The 13,873-nt window shown below is 40.2% G+C and overlaps 1 protein-coding gene across 1 annotated transcript in view; it reads left to right on the forward strand.

Annotated features, from left to right (window-relative positions):
* The first annotated feature begins 6,292 nt into the window (after nucleotides 1–6,292).
* Nucleotides 6,293–13,873, forward strand: part of LOC128734411 (transcription factor cwo) — a 62,542-nt gene continuing 54,961 nt past the window's right edge. The window contains exon 1 of the mRNA XM_053828612.1: nucleotides 6,293–7,933. Within this exon, the coding sequence (XP_053684587.1) occupies nucleotides 7,875–7,933 (59 nt within the window). The 5' untranslated portion in view covers nucleotides 6,293–7,874. The remainder of the gene's footprint in view (nucleotides 7,934–13,873) is intronic.

Consider the following 13,873-nt stretch of genomic DNA (forward strand, 5'->3'; position numbering starts at 1 on the left):
GTAGTCCAGTCGAGTAGTTAAATCAAGCAGTTAAGTCGAGCTGTCGAATCAAACAGAAGTCAAGTAGTTGAGTCGAGCAGTCTAGTCGAGCAGTTAAATCAAACTGTTCAGTCAAGCAGTCGAGTTGGGCAGTTGAACCGAGCGGTCGAGTCAAGCAGTTTAATCGATCACTCCTGTGAAGCAGTTTAATCGAGCAGTCCTGACGAGCAGTTTATTCGAGCAGTTAAGTTGAGTTGTCCAGTCGAGCAATTGAACCGAGCAGTCTAGTCGTGCAGTTGAATCGAGTGTCTAGTCGAGCAGTCTAGTCGAGTAGTCAGGTCAAACAGTTAAGTCAAGGAGTTGAGTCGACTTAGTTGAGTGGAGTAGTCGAGCGGTCTAGTCGAGCAGTTGATTCGAGCAATCGGGTTAAGCACTTGACTCGAGCAGCCGATTCGAACAGTCCAATCAAGTAGTTGAATCAAGCAATTCATTCGAGCAGTCGAGTCGAGCAGTTCAGTCGAGTAGTCCAGTCGAACAGTGGAATCAAGCAGATGAATCGAGCAGTTGAGTTGAGCGTCGAATCGAACAGTTGAGTCGAGCAGATAAGTCATGCTGTCACTCCAGTCGAGCGGTCGAATCGAACAGTCCAGTCGAGCAGTTCAATCGTGCAGTTAAGTCGAGTAGTCCACTCGAGCAGTTGAATCAAGCTGTTCAGTCAAACAGTCAAGTCGATCTCTCCAATCAAGCAGTTGAGTTGAGCAGTCGAATCGAACAGTTCAGTTGAGCAGTTCAGTTAAGCAGTCCAGTCGAGCAATCAAATCGAGCAGTCTAATCGACCAGTCCAATCAAGCAGTCTAGTCAACCAGTTGAGCAATCGAGCAGTCCAGCAGTCGACCAGAGAGGTGACTGAGAATACAACCCATTACCAGGGTTGCCACATGCATAGATTATTCTGTGTTTAACAGATATTTGAAAGAAATCGCCTGTACAGAATCTGTATAGTGTAATCAATATATATAGAATGCCAGTGTCGCTGGTGTTTCATGGATATTTTGGTGGCAAACATGTTGCTGGTTCGTGTCTTGGATACGGAAACTACATTGTCAAATTGCCCAATAGAAAATTTTCCTGCCGACGAAATACCCCAAAACGACCAAATCGGGTGATTTATCCTACGTGATTTACGGAAAAGCAGAAGGATTTTTTATTGGGTTGCCTGATTGTCAAACTACAATCAGATTCCCGTTTCGAATCGATCACTCACACATATGCGCATACAATGTAAATACATAATTTTCAAATGTGTGATGTTTACCACGAGCACTGCAGCGACACTGGCATTCTATATATATTGATTCTACTATTTGTATGCATAGAATACAAATTTTCGCCAAATTACACACATTAAACAGATTTTTGAGCTTTTCCATGAGAGTGAAAGAGACGAAAATAGTCAGTAAAATGAATCTCTATCTCTTTCACTCTCATTGTTTTGCATTGGACAGATTTTTGCACAGATATTTTTCCTCGCCGTACAGATTGTCAGATTTTTACAACAAAAAACAAATTAAGCATGAGGTTAATCGGCGCTGGTAAAAATTTAGTTAAGATTAATTGAAGATTTTTAAGATAATTTGGTGTCTTAAAAATTGAAAATCTGCGTCTTACGGCGGCCAATGAAGGTACTGGTCATGTCCTTGCACAATGAATGGTTATAAAACTCGCAACATCTCAAAAGGTCCAATCTAACAATAAGAGATTCCCTTCAATGTCCGACTCTTCTGATTATCACGATGATATAAACGAATTTCATGGCAAGATTTCTTAAGGATTACTTAGCTAATGATGCCAGAGCCAGCAATCGATTTATGGAATGCAGATGCATTGGAGTGCATTTGTATCTCCGCAATAAGCTGAAGAGAGCAGAGGCGAAAAGTTCTGAAAAGCTCCACCAGCAGTTTTTGACGTGGAACTACATCTTATCACTTTCCGAATACAATTTGATGGTTCGTATACCATTCGACCTCCCAGTTGGCCTCGAGGTAAGACGCTGGTCTAATAAGTCAGTCGTCGTATGTTCGAATCTCGGCTGAGAGGCTGTTAGAGTCAATAGGATCGTGGCACTGACCCCGCACTGTCCTGTATTCTAACAGCTGGTTGCGAAGTCTGTCGTATTAAAATAGAAGGTCAAATTTCGATAACGGAGTTAGCACCACCCAGGCTTTGCTTTTTTATACCATTCGATTCGTTACAGATCCAGCAATTGTGTGATTTTCATGAAACGATTATTTTCTAATTGAAAAATAGTAAAAATTAACGAAAACTTTGAAGGTCAAATTTTCCTATACATTTTCCGTGATAGATACCTTGCTTCCAGAAATAGAAGAAGAAACTTAAGGCGCTTGCGTAGGCCCGCCTTATTGACATGAAAACGCAAGGCCCTGTGGCCCTGTATTGACATCATTCGACTCCCAAGCTATTCAGTTCAATTTCAACAACTTCAAACGTCAGACCCCACCCCAGTTGTAATCCGACTTAGATGTCGTTATTTGGTAATTTATTGTACAAGCTTCACTTTCGAGCATGTTTTTTGTTTGTTTCATAATGCTGCAAACAGGTGACATATGCAATCACGGACTGGCTAATGTGGAACAATTTTCGTACCTGGACGTACCTAAACGACAATCTTGCTTTTTGATAATTGCCAGTGCGAACAAATGTGAGAATTTTTTGGATTTTCGTAAAGCCAGATTAATCAACGGCTCTTATTATTACTAATAACATATTATTTTGCTGTGAAAATATAAATTTTCACCTAATTTTTTTTAGTAGAGCTAGCTGCTGCAGGAAAATTTCTGTTTTGACTAGTTGGGTGTTCGCTAATTGGGCTATGTGACCACTTGAATGTCAAAATTGTATGGAATTTTCGAGTTTAGAAATGTCTAACGGCCCATTTAGCGAATCAGCTGGAGTTAAGTCGTGGCCCAATTAATGAATTGAGGCTGTATTCGTTTATTGCATTACAAAATATCCATCTATCAAATTATTGCTTCTTAAGCAATAATATGGTGTAAAAAGTTTTCTTTGATATTCAAGATTTCATCGCAAGAACCCGCCTAACGTCAATTACACGGACGAAACAGCACTTTTCTGATTTTTAATTCTCAATTAGGATTAAACCCCATTATTTCCTTAAACGAATTGCATGAGTTAGTAAATAATACCGATTACACATTCTAGAACGCGTGCACAGTCTATGAAACTATTTCGTTATAAAAACAGGTCACATGGCTGTATTGTAGTACACATGCGACGCAGGTAGAATTAACGTCTTTTTCTACCACCTGTCTGAACAATCCCTGCATAGCAATAAAGCTCTTTTATCCACGATGGTGTCAAAATCTCGTGGTCTGGTACCAGGACATATTAGTCAGCAGCTCCTTATTTGCCCGTGAAAGTCGCACTTTCCTGCACGTTTTCAACGACGTTTGACATTTAAACACGACTACTGTCGTGCCGGTAGCGGTACTTTCCTCACACCCTCACCCACTCATCCCAATGGGAAATGATTGCGATTCATGTAATGAGCACGGGTTCACGCTAACGAGAACTGCATTTCACCGTTCCGCTATTCTCACGTTGCTACCCGGGGCGGAAGCACGTGGCTTATCATGCACCTCCACTGGTGCGTTTCAATTTCCAAACAACCAGAGGCACAGCCGGCGGAGCGATATAGAACGTCATAGTTTTTCTGAAAAACAAAAAATAAATGTATAGAAAGTGGTCGAAAAACATGAAATAGAACCAAATGTCATACCGATCGATGTGTGTGCATATTGTGTATGTATGTGTGTGTGTATGTGTGTGTGTATGTGTGCGTGTATGTGTGTGTGTGTATGTGTGTGTGTGTGTGTGTGTGTGTGTGTGTGTGTGTGTGTGTGTGTGTGTGTGTGTGTGTGTGTGTGTGTGTGTGTGTGTGTGTGTTACGATTTCCAAACGAAATGAGTACCAAATGAAACGTCTTATTACCGTCAAATTCAATGCAAAGCTTAATTAGAATGAAACAAACAATTCAAAAATTATGCCTAAAAATACGTTTTGACTAGGCCTCAATCAGTAATATCCATTCAAAAAAACTACCAGGTATACAACCCTAAGGGTTGTACGAAAGGGTGACGTCAACTGTCAAGGGTGAAATCAACTAAAAATTATTTAACGTATAATAAATACATCTTCTTTTAAAATTCTCAAACATATACTCGTACTGTTGATTTATTAGCTTGATTTGATACTCTGTTTAACTACATATGCAAACTGTATTCTTCATTTGACGATTGGGAAGTCAAATTAACTAATGTTTATTTGAGCGTCTTAGTAGAATATCTGAAACGATTAAATGAAAGTATATAAATAACTTTTGTTTATACAGTGGACTCTCGGAAAAGTTAATCGATTGGGGAATGGGTCGATTAACTTTTCCGAAAAATTAACTTTTCTGAGTAGTCCTAAGAATCATCGAAAATGATAAATACAAAAGCGAAAAATATATTCTCGGATACAGGATACACATTTTTAGGAATCTGGAAGTTGTAATGTAAAGAAATATGTAGCAAGATCCTAATGAAATGATACATAGTTGCTTTCAGTAAATTTAAACTAGTCGGTTATTCTAGTTTACTTTTGCTTTTTCATAGTCTACGACAACGTTTTGACAATTTTCGCGCTTATTTTTTGTTCCATACTGTTCCTTCTTTTGCATTTAAAATTCAATTTGAGTTTGCGCTTTTCCAGTTTGTTATCAAAAATCCTGAATCAAATATGTGCTCATATTGTACAATAAAAATAAATGTACAATAAAACTTACATTGTTGCTTGGGAGTGGTGGTGGAACACAATAAAAAACAAGATGGCTCAAATCGGACGCCCCGTTCTCAAGTGATGCGCGGTCGAAGTTTTTAACTTCTCTTTTATATATAAGACGATTTTGAACTGATAGTCAACACTTTTTATGAAAGCAAAAACTTTGAAAATGTTCGCTTGTGTTTTAAAGAGATTTCCATTTATTTTTGAAAAACCGCATGTAGCACCGTTTCGGAATTTATTTATTATCAACGACCGTAACTCAAACTCTGGTACGTGCACACCGAACGAGACACATTACGAAAATGAAGCTACGTTATGCAAGACTTGAGTCATGATGATACACACATGGTCTTAGTTTGATTGCATTAATAATTGTAATGCTGCTGCAAGCATAAAATGATTTTTGTTTGAATATATATGTGTCACACTGTATAGCTGCAGATGGGGTCCAAAATAGCTGTCTTACTCTACTGTTTAACATCAAGTGTAGTAATTCATCCGATATTTTAATAGTCAATTTACTATTCAACGGAATTTTAAAATGTCGAATTTGTGTTTCTAATTTTGTTATTCATTTAACCACTAACTCAACAAAACGCAGTCATACCGAGTAACCAATATCCTGAACATCAAAATATCAAATTTTGTTTTCAATTTGCTATCGAAGTTTACTCGGACAGATAGACAGATAGACAGCCATTCTCACTTATATATTGTGATATGAAAATAACCACCAAACCACTCAGCTGCTACTGTGAATGTAAATATTTTAAGATATATTATTGTAGAAATACATATGCTTAATCGTCGATGTTCTAGCTAGAGGGCAAGGCAATTTCATTTGTTTGCACCATATCAAAAGATAATGGTAGAGTCGCCAAATCCTACATTATTACCGGTCACTAACTGTAGCAGAATTAGCCAAATTTCGTAACCAAATTGTTGAGAGAATAAGCTGAGATAAGCAAACGCTGCCCGTGTATGTGAAAAATTTGACGTTTTTAGTTGTATTGTTTTTACCGTTGTAGAGGCGAAAATAGTATATTGTTTAGTATAGCGCGAAGCAATCTTTTTCGAGTACAGCGAACCTAATTGTTCGCGCTGGTCATTGTTTTATATTCTAATGCTGAACTTTTCCTCCATCGGGTACTCCTCCAGTCGGGTTGGGTGGGATTCTATGAAAGACCACCACGTGACGCCATCGGTTCGCTTCGTCGCCCGTAATACTATGCACTTATCAATGAACGAGTAAGTTCAGCCGCACGTTTTCCCTCTCGTGCACGTATACTTACATTCCATATATGAAGTCGACTCTCTTCTCGTCGGTTCTCAACAAGTTATTTATACAAGCGAGATCGTTTCAAAGTTTCCTATCGTTGTGCGCTGTGTGGTACCACTCGATGTGGCAGTGTTGGTGATGGTATTTTAGCAATGACACTCGCGGGAGCCAATTTCTCTCGGTCAGTCAGTCAGAGCCAATCAAACGTGTTAGACCTTAGCCTATCAGCAGTTACTTGCGCTTTCGTACATAGTAACAGTCAGCCAGTTCGCTTTTGGAATCGATTCCGTGTCGCCAGTTGCTAGTGGGTGATTAAGTTTCAAATCAGAAGAAAAAGCTTTTGATAGTGTGTGACGAAAAACAGGCTTGCAGCAAGCGTGTGAGCTCATAGCCGAAGAGTTATTTTCGGAAAATTGAAAAGCTGTTCGGGGTGTGAGGAAACTAGTGTTTTTTTTCTGTTGATACCGAGAGCCGTCAGTGTGCTGTCTGAGAAGAAATCGATACGACATTTTCCCGACACAAATAATTGGGTTCCGTAGCTGCTAGAAAGCCGGCTAGAAAATTGAAAAGTGTGCACTTCACGTGTGACAGGTGTGCCGTGTGAGTCATAGTAAGTTGGGCAGATTTTTCGCCTGGAAAAAGTGTTTTGCCTCGCGGCCTTCCACTTCCATATGTATAAATTCTTTGTAAACTCGAACGTAAAATATATAATAAAATAAACCACATTCTGCAAGTCTGGTGTTTGTCGGTTGAACTGTGAAGAACAACGCATCAACGAATAAACTGAAAAAAGTACGGAACAGTGCTCTGAAAACCGAAACCATTTTTTTGCTCGGATTTTACAAAACAGTTAATTACATGTGTAAATTAGCAGGCAAGAAAAATTCGATCCTTCTTGACAACAAGAAACGCGTGAGACTTTTCTTCCGGAAGCCAAAATACACACACTACTGTTCGGTTTGGTATATCATACAGTCGGCAGCGGTAGCAGCGGAGGAGGAAACGGCCAACGGCGCAGATAGACGGGCACGGATCAACTGAGTATTGAATCGATCACTTCAAGCAAACGTCCAACATTAACTGGAAGAATTTGAAAGCTCGCACAGTCTAGTCGGTCCCATTCCATATACTCTCTGTTCGATAGTGCAAACTTCCTGAACTCCAACGTCAAGCCAGACTTATTGCAAGCCGTAAACTGGCAGGCCAACCGGTTACCTGTGGAAGCGTATTTGTCCGTCTGATTGCGAATCTTTATATAATCCACGATCGGACAGCAGCGCGTTCCGGTTGCAGCAGATATCGCGCGGAGGTATCGCGAGTGTAACTTTGGGGCGCAAAAGCCGGCTTCAGCTTGAAAGTGCTAGTGCTACCGACCACCTGAGTGTTGAATCACATGTGCGGCAATGTGCTTCAGTGTTGTCTGAAATAGCGGGAATAGAAAAAGTAAAGTGCTGACAGGGAGGAAAATCGACACAGTGGATAACTGTTCACCGCTGGAGAGTGAGTGAGCTTCTAGAAACACAAGTCTCCGCGGCAGTATATGTGCCCATCTCGGTTACATTCTTAGCTATCCTGCCAGTCAATCGTCTGGAACTGTAAACAGAAAGGCCTAGCTAGGTGTCAGCAGTATAGTAGTCAAACAACAGTCTGCTGAGCGTTACGGTCATTAAGCAGGTAATCTGAGACAAGCGAGGGCAGCTTTCTTCAACCCGGAAGTTTACCAACGGATTGGACCACAGAAAACTCAACCATTATGGAAGGCTATTGGGAAACACCCAACGGTCACGTAGCGCATCCCGTCAAATATGAAAGGTAAGCGATCGTGTGTTCACTAAATTCCGTTAATAGTTCGCTTTTGATGAGAGAAAAGAGTGTTTTGGGGTAATTTTCGATTCATTTAAAATCTTTTCTAAAAGAATAATTCAACCTTAGAAGCAAAGGTTTCGATCATTGGCCAATCTCGACCTCTAGCAAGGTCGCGTCTCGATACATCTCGAAGTGCTGCTCGGCGACATCGCGTAATATTGTTTACTTCTAGTTGGTTGGTATCTGTATTTTTGGTCGTTCAAATCGGATAAAATTAAAAATTCCTCACGGCGGCTATTCTATTTTACTCCCGCCGATCACATTTTTTTTGCAAGCAGACATGATTACAAACAACATTTTAATTAACTGCGTTTCGCTAATCTTTCTTAGCTCTGCCGGTCTGCACGCATGGGCAGATCCGAACTTTGGTGTGTCTGGTGCAGCGTTTCGAGAAAGTGCCGGTTAGATTTGAGTCAATATTAACATTCTGCTAACGATGATACATATTGTGGTGAAAGGACAACGGGAGATGATGTAACACCCCTAGTTTGGTGAAACATTTCTTTTCCGTGGCACAGAATAAAAATAAAAATTGATTACCAAATCAGTCCTAAGGTTCGTTAATTCTGATCTCTAGTGCCTTGTCACGTTTAAGTGTTAAAAGCTCAAATTCATTCAATAAACTTCCAAGAGTACCAACTCATCAAAGAGCATTTTAATTGGAGAACTTATGTTAGTGTTATTATCAGTCAAACATAAAATTATTTTTTGTTTGTGATTCTGCTAAAGAGAGACGAAACTAATTTACGTTGAACACATTACGCTGCTTGACTCAATCGAATTCGTGCTTTTTTGCCGTCTATCGGGATCTGGATACTTTAGTTAAAACCGGAAAATAGGTGAATAAGATCGCTACCGGCATCGCTGTACCTGTACTGCTGGCAAGCACTTCAATACACACCTACCTGTTTGGCAAGTTTGCCACTTCACATTCCGAGAATGAAGCACGAATAAAACGTGTTTACCGCGTAGAAACGTGATAGGTTTTGTCGCGCTGAACTGCGAAGTACGAACCCTGCGCTTTTAGTATATACAGTCAATCGTCTCCCCTGCTGTTGATTGTGGGGTCTCCGGACTACCACACCAAGCCAAAAACAATGCATCACGTTTACTTGCTAGTTGCTACAGTCACTCTGTCAGCCAAAGCTCGATGTCATTTACAGGAGTGGATGGATGGACACGGGCATTAAATTGTTCTGGGTGGAATTATTATTACGGAATTGACATGCGGAATTCAATTGGTTGGCATTTACAGAATGGTGGTCGGATAAGTGAGAATGGAAATAATGCAGGAAATCTGTACAAGCTTAGGGTGTTTCGAGTTTTATCCTCTACATGAGAGGGAAACTACACAAGCTCTAAAAGCCATAAAAACTATGAAGCAAACCCGTTTGGTATGTTACTTTTAGAATAAAACATAAGTTTCGATGAAATCAAGTAAATCAAGCTGACATTCGGAAGTTGTACTGTAGAAAGAACGTTGCAAAATTGTGAGAATGTTTTCAAGGTAAACAACATAACACGTAAGATCATGTAAATTTTCCTGAGTTTTCAAAAAAAAACCAATATTATTTTTACCGTAATTGAATGGCTGCAGAAAAGAAACTTTTTACTTTCTGGCGAATCAATTTTAAGAGCGATTTCAATTTATTGATTCCAGAAAGGGAAATATTTCAAACTAGAAACATCTATAGGCATACATTGAATGACACTCGCTTGTGTCAGACAGTCTGGGCTGATAACAGTACAATATTGTTGACCAGTAACCGGACAATCGAGTTCAACCAGAGCTACAATCACTGCGAAAACAACTTGTCGCTCGTGTCCTGACTTTACTCCTTCAATCTGGATACTAATTGGTATCTCTATATTTATTCCATTCTCGTTTAGATAGAGCTGCACTGTTATTCATGACTTCCTCGACGTAATTTTCAATCGAATAAGCACAACAATCAGGTTCTCTCAAGCGGTTACAGATTTTGCCCGGTAAACAATCACTCGTCGCAACTATCATTAGAATCCGTGTGTTGAAAGGAAATAGTAAACCTGACTCACCCTATCGTATATGTACAGATTGTTCCAACCAGTAGCATTTCATTGAGGCAAATAAAAACAGTTTACAGTTGCCGAGCTTGGTGCCAATGGACCTGCCTTCCACTGGTGCGAGTGTGAGTTCAATGATACAATTATAAGTGCTCGCAAAACGGGGTTTATCCCCAACATCTTTCCGTCGTACGTTGAGCTGCCGGTCGTTTTTGCCGTTGAAGCTCGGATGAATAATGCGCAGGAAGATGCCAACTTGGCAGGGGTGCAGAGAGACATTTTGGGGTTCGGAGTATTTTTTGTTGTTGTTGCAATCGCAACAGAGACAGCCTATGCGGAATCATTTCGAACGTTGGGATCCAGGGGTAGATTGCCTTACTTGTGTCCCTTGCTCTCCCTATCGGCTTTACATAGCACCGGTTAGCAGGTGTGCGGATTTTTTCAAACCAGTTGACTATTATTATCGTCACCGGTTGAGGGACAACTTCTATTTTGTATACTAAGGCATGCGAGTCTAACATATTTCTGTATCAAAACATATCCCTCAGTATTGGACCAATATTGGTAGTATTCGTTTCTTCGTTTATTTGGAGCAGGGAAAAGCCCTTTTGAGTGGATTATTCATTATTTGCCTTACGTCTTTCTCATACAGGCATAAAACCACCTCACCTTTTGTATCAACAAATTACAGAAATCCAAATGATACATATATAAAACTAAGACTAACGGCTAATCAGCAAAACTTAATACAGTGGATTCACACAAAAGTTAATTGTTCGGAAAAGTTAAGCGAACATTAACTCTCCAGCTAATATAAGTTAAGTAAAGTTCTACAAATGTCTCATATATAACTTTTTCGAATTTTGCTTAACTGCTTAACTACTGTCAAATGCATCAAAATTGAGTCAAAGTTATCGACAGCCCAAGGTGGCTGCCCTGCGGCACTCCATATGTGATTTCGAAGTAAGCAGTAATACAATCTCCGTAAAAACTTACTTGGGTCACTTACTAATCCCATCAATAACTTACTTATCTCACATACTTTCTTATTTCAATCACTCACTGACATGCTTATCTCACTCACTTATCTATTTCACTCCCTTACTTGTCTTAAACATTCATTTCAGTAACTCATTCACTTATCTCAGTCACTCACTGGCACTGGGGGGCTCGGTAGCCACAAGGGTACAGAGTCTGCTTTGATAAGCAAATGGTCGTGGGTTCGAATTATAATAGAATCAAGCAGGGATGGTTCAACCACTTTGACTCAATTTTGATTCATTTAACAGTACCGTCTCAGCGGATCCAAATATGACAAAGTTGTGTATCATATATAACTTTCATGGCTAAAATCTCGAGGTTTGGTCTATTTTCACAGGAACGGGGCCTTCCCCCGAAACCCCGCGCTGAGAATCGCGGCTAACACGCTGACAGACGAACAGCGTTCACACGCAGTACCTTGTCGCAAGTCGCAGGGGCCTGCATAGTGTAGTCGTCCCGCTAGTAAACACAATGTTAGATTAAACTTCTCGGTTGGTGGTTTCTACAGTAGGTGGAGGAAGAGGTACAATTTATGTCTAAAAATAGCCCAACCCATGTCGCTACATTAATAAGATGGGATGTGTAGTCTCCTTTTGTCCAGCGCCTCTGTGGTTCATAGGTACACGGGTACCAGCGAGCCACATGCCCTGACGGGTGTTGTGGGTTCGAATCCGGTTATAATCTCAGATTAGAGTTTGGTTCGACCCATGCACCTTCCAGCATTGGACAAAAGGTAGGAGTTACAACAACAACTTGTTAAGCGTAGCTACCTATTCCCCCCTTCCTTTCCACTCATTCCCCTCCATTCCTAAAAAAATCCTTCTTCATTACTTTCCCTTACCGTCCCTTCATCAATTGTAAAACCATCGTTTCAAAAAATATATTACTCAAGACCAAAAAATTGACTGACAGGTTAGTCAAGGAATCATTCAGCGCTGCAATCCATGATAAATTGTTTTGAAGGGTAGAAAACTGAGAGAGATAAACACTGTCAGCAGTTCAGTAGTCAGGTCCATGGGACTGACAGAAAACAGAATACTACCAGCGGTAAAACTGTATGCGCTGAATGCGTTTTATATTCGCCTTCATATTCGCAGGTCTGTCAATTTTTTCGAGCACAAAAAGTAAAAATAAAAAAATAAGAAGTGAAAAGTAAAAAATATGAAGCAAAAAGTTAAAAACAAAAGGCTAATAGCAAAATTTAGAGAGTATGTAAAGGGTGAAGAATATAAAATAAAAAGCAAGCAGTAAAAAGTAAAAGTCAAAAAGCTAAAAAAAGAGTAAAAAGTAGAAAGTACAAAGTAAAAAGTAAAAAATAAAAGTTAATAACTAAAAGTTTAAAGCATAAAGTAGAAAGGATAAATATAGCGTATAATTGTGTCAAACAAATCTTAGGACAACAAATCTACATCAAAGCCTACATGTTACATTTCATTACCGAAATGTGACTTTCAGCTTTCGTTCGACAAACTTCACAACTAGCTGATAGTGTACTGGATAATTACGTAAAGGATAGAACAATGGGCTAGTTGATTATCTGATTATATTGACTCGAGCAGTTTCTCCCAGCTAAGATTCGAATCTGCGACAGCTGGTTTGTTAGATGTGATGTCGATATTAAAATAACCGATAAATCTAAACTAAACAGTGTACTTCTCCGCGATGTCGAATATTCTTGCTTTGAAAATCGAAAGTTAAAGTTTTATCTCATCGAACCACCTTATAGTCCTCTTAACCTTCTCAGACTCGACCATCAGCCTCTGTTCACCATGGTAAACCATCCTATCCTTCGCTGAACAGTAAAACAAGGACGGTGCAGTTCTTTTTTTTTTGTTGTATTTCATCAAAACAGTCGACGACGACGACGACAACGATCCAATCCAACCGCCGCAATCCGAACCCGTCCAGTTCAATGTCCGATTCTGCTGAGTCGCGCAAACAAGTCACGCTCACTCACACTTTCCCGTGCAGTGCTTAGCTATTTATGCCAACAATCGGTGCAAGTTTTGCTGATAAGGACCACCCCCGCACGCGTCTGATTCCACATCGTCACCAGCAAGCACCATAGCCGGCAGTTGTGATTCAGTTCGAAAGAAAATTTGCCTACGTGACCATGGCCGATTCGCGTGTTCGCTTCGCGGGAGACGTCCTGGGTTGGGGAACAGCACGACGCGACGGCCAGAGGTGTGTAAGATAACGAGAGAATACGAGCCGGTGTTTTGTCGGTTATTTTTGCACAATCCTGTCGCTGTCTGTCCGTAGGTAGGTAGGTAGGTTGGTAGGAAGGTACCTTCTCGATTACGATGCGCGGTCGGTTGTCGCCTTTGTCTTGCCTGCGGTGTTTTAGTATTATTTTCTAGTTGTCGTTAGGGGCACATCATCGTTGTCAAGTGGACACGCAGTAAAAGCAGGCGAGTTTCCGCTTCCTTGTTTAACCTGTCGAGGTGGATCCCAGAGTGGGCTGGGTGGTTTGCGTGCGATAAGTGTACGTTCACGTGATCGTTTATCTTCTACAGCAAGCACAGCAAGCTTTGCTTACAGGTGTTTACATGTTAACGGAGACCGACAACGTGGAACTGGAACGTGGAACCTACAAAGATTTTACCAACAGGTATTGCTGTATATGAAACTCGATTTATGATTATTTTTTAGTGCACTTTTTCGTATGACGTTCATTCCCACGAGCAGTCTATAATAGTATGTGGTAAACTATTTAGGAAATATTTGGGAGAAGACAAAGATTTAAAAATGTCCATAAACTAATTTGTTTATCTCTCCCACTTTTATGTGTTGGTTTTCATG

The sequence above is a fragment of the Sabethes cyaneus genome, chromosome 1, assembly GCF_943734655.1.
Source record: "Sabethes cyaneus chromosome 1, idSabCyanKW18_F2, whole genome shotgun sequence".
In the NCBI taxonomy this organism is placed as follows: Eukaryota; Metazoa; Arthropoda; class Insecta; order Diptera; family Culicidae; genus Sabethes; species Sabethes cyaneus.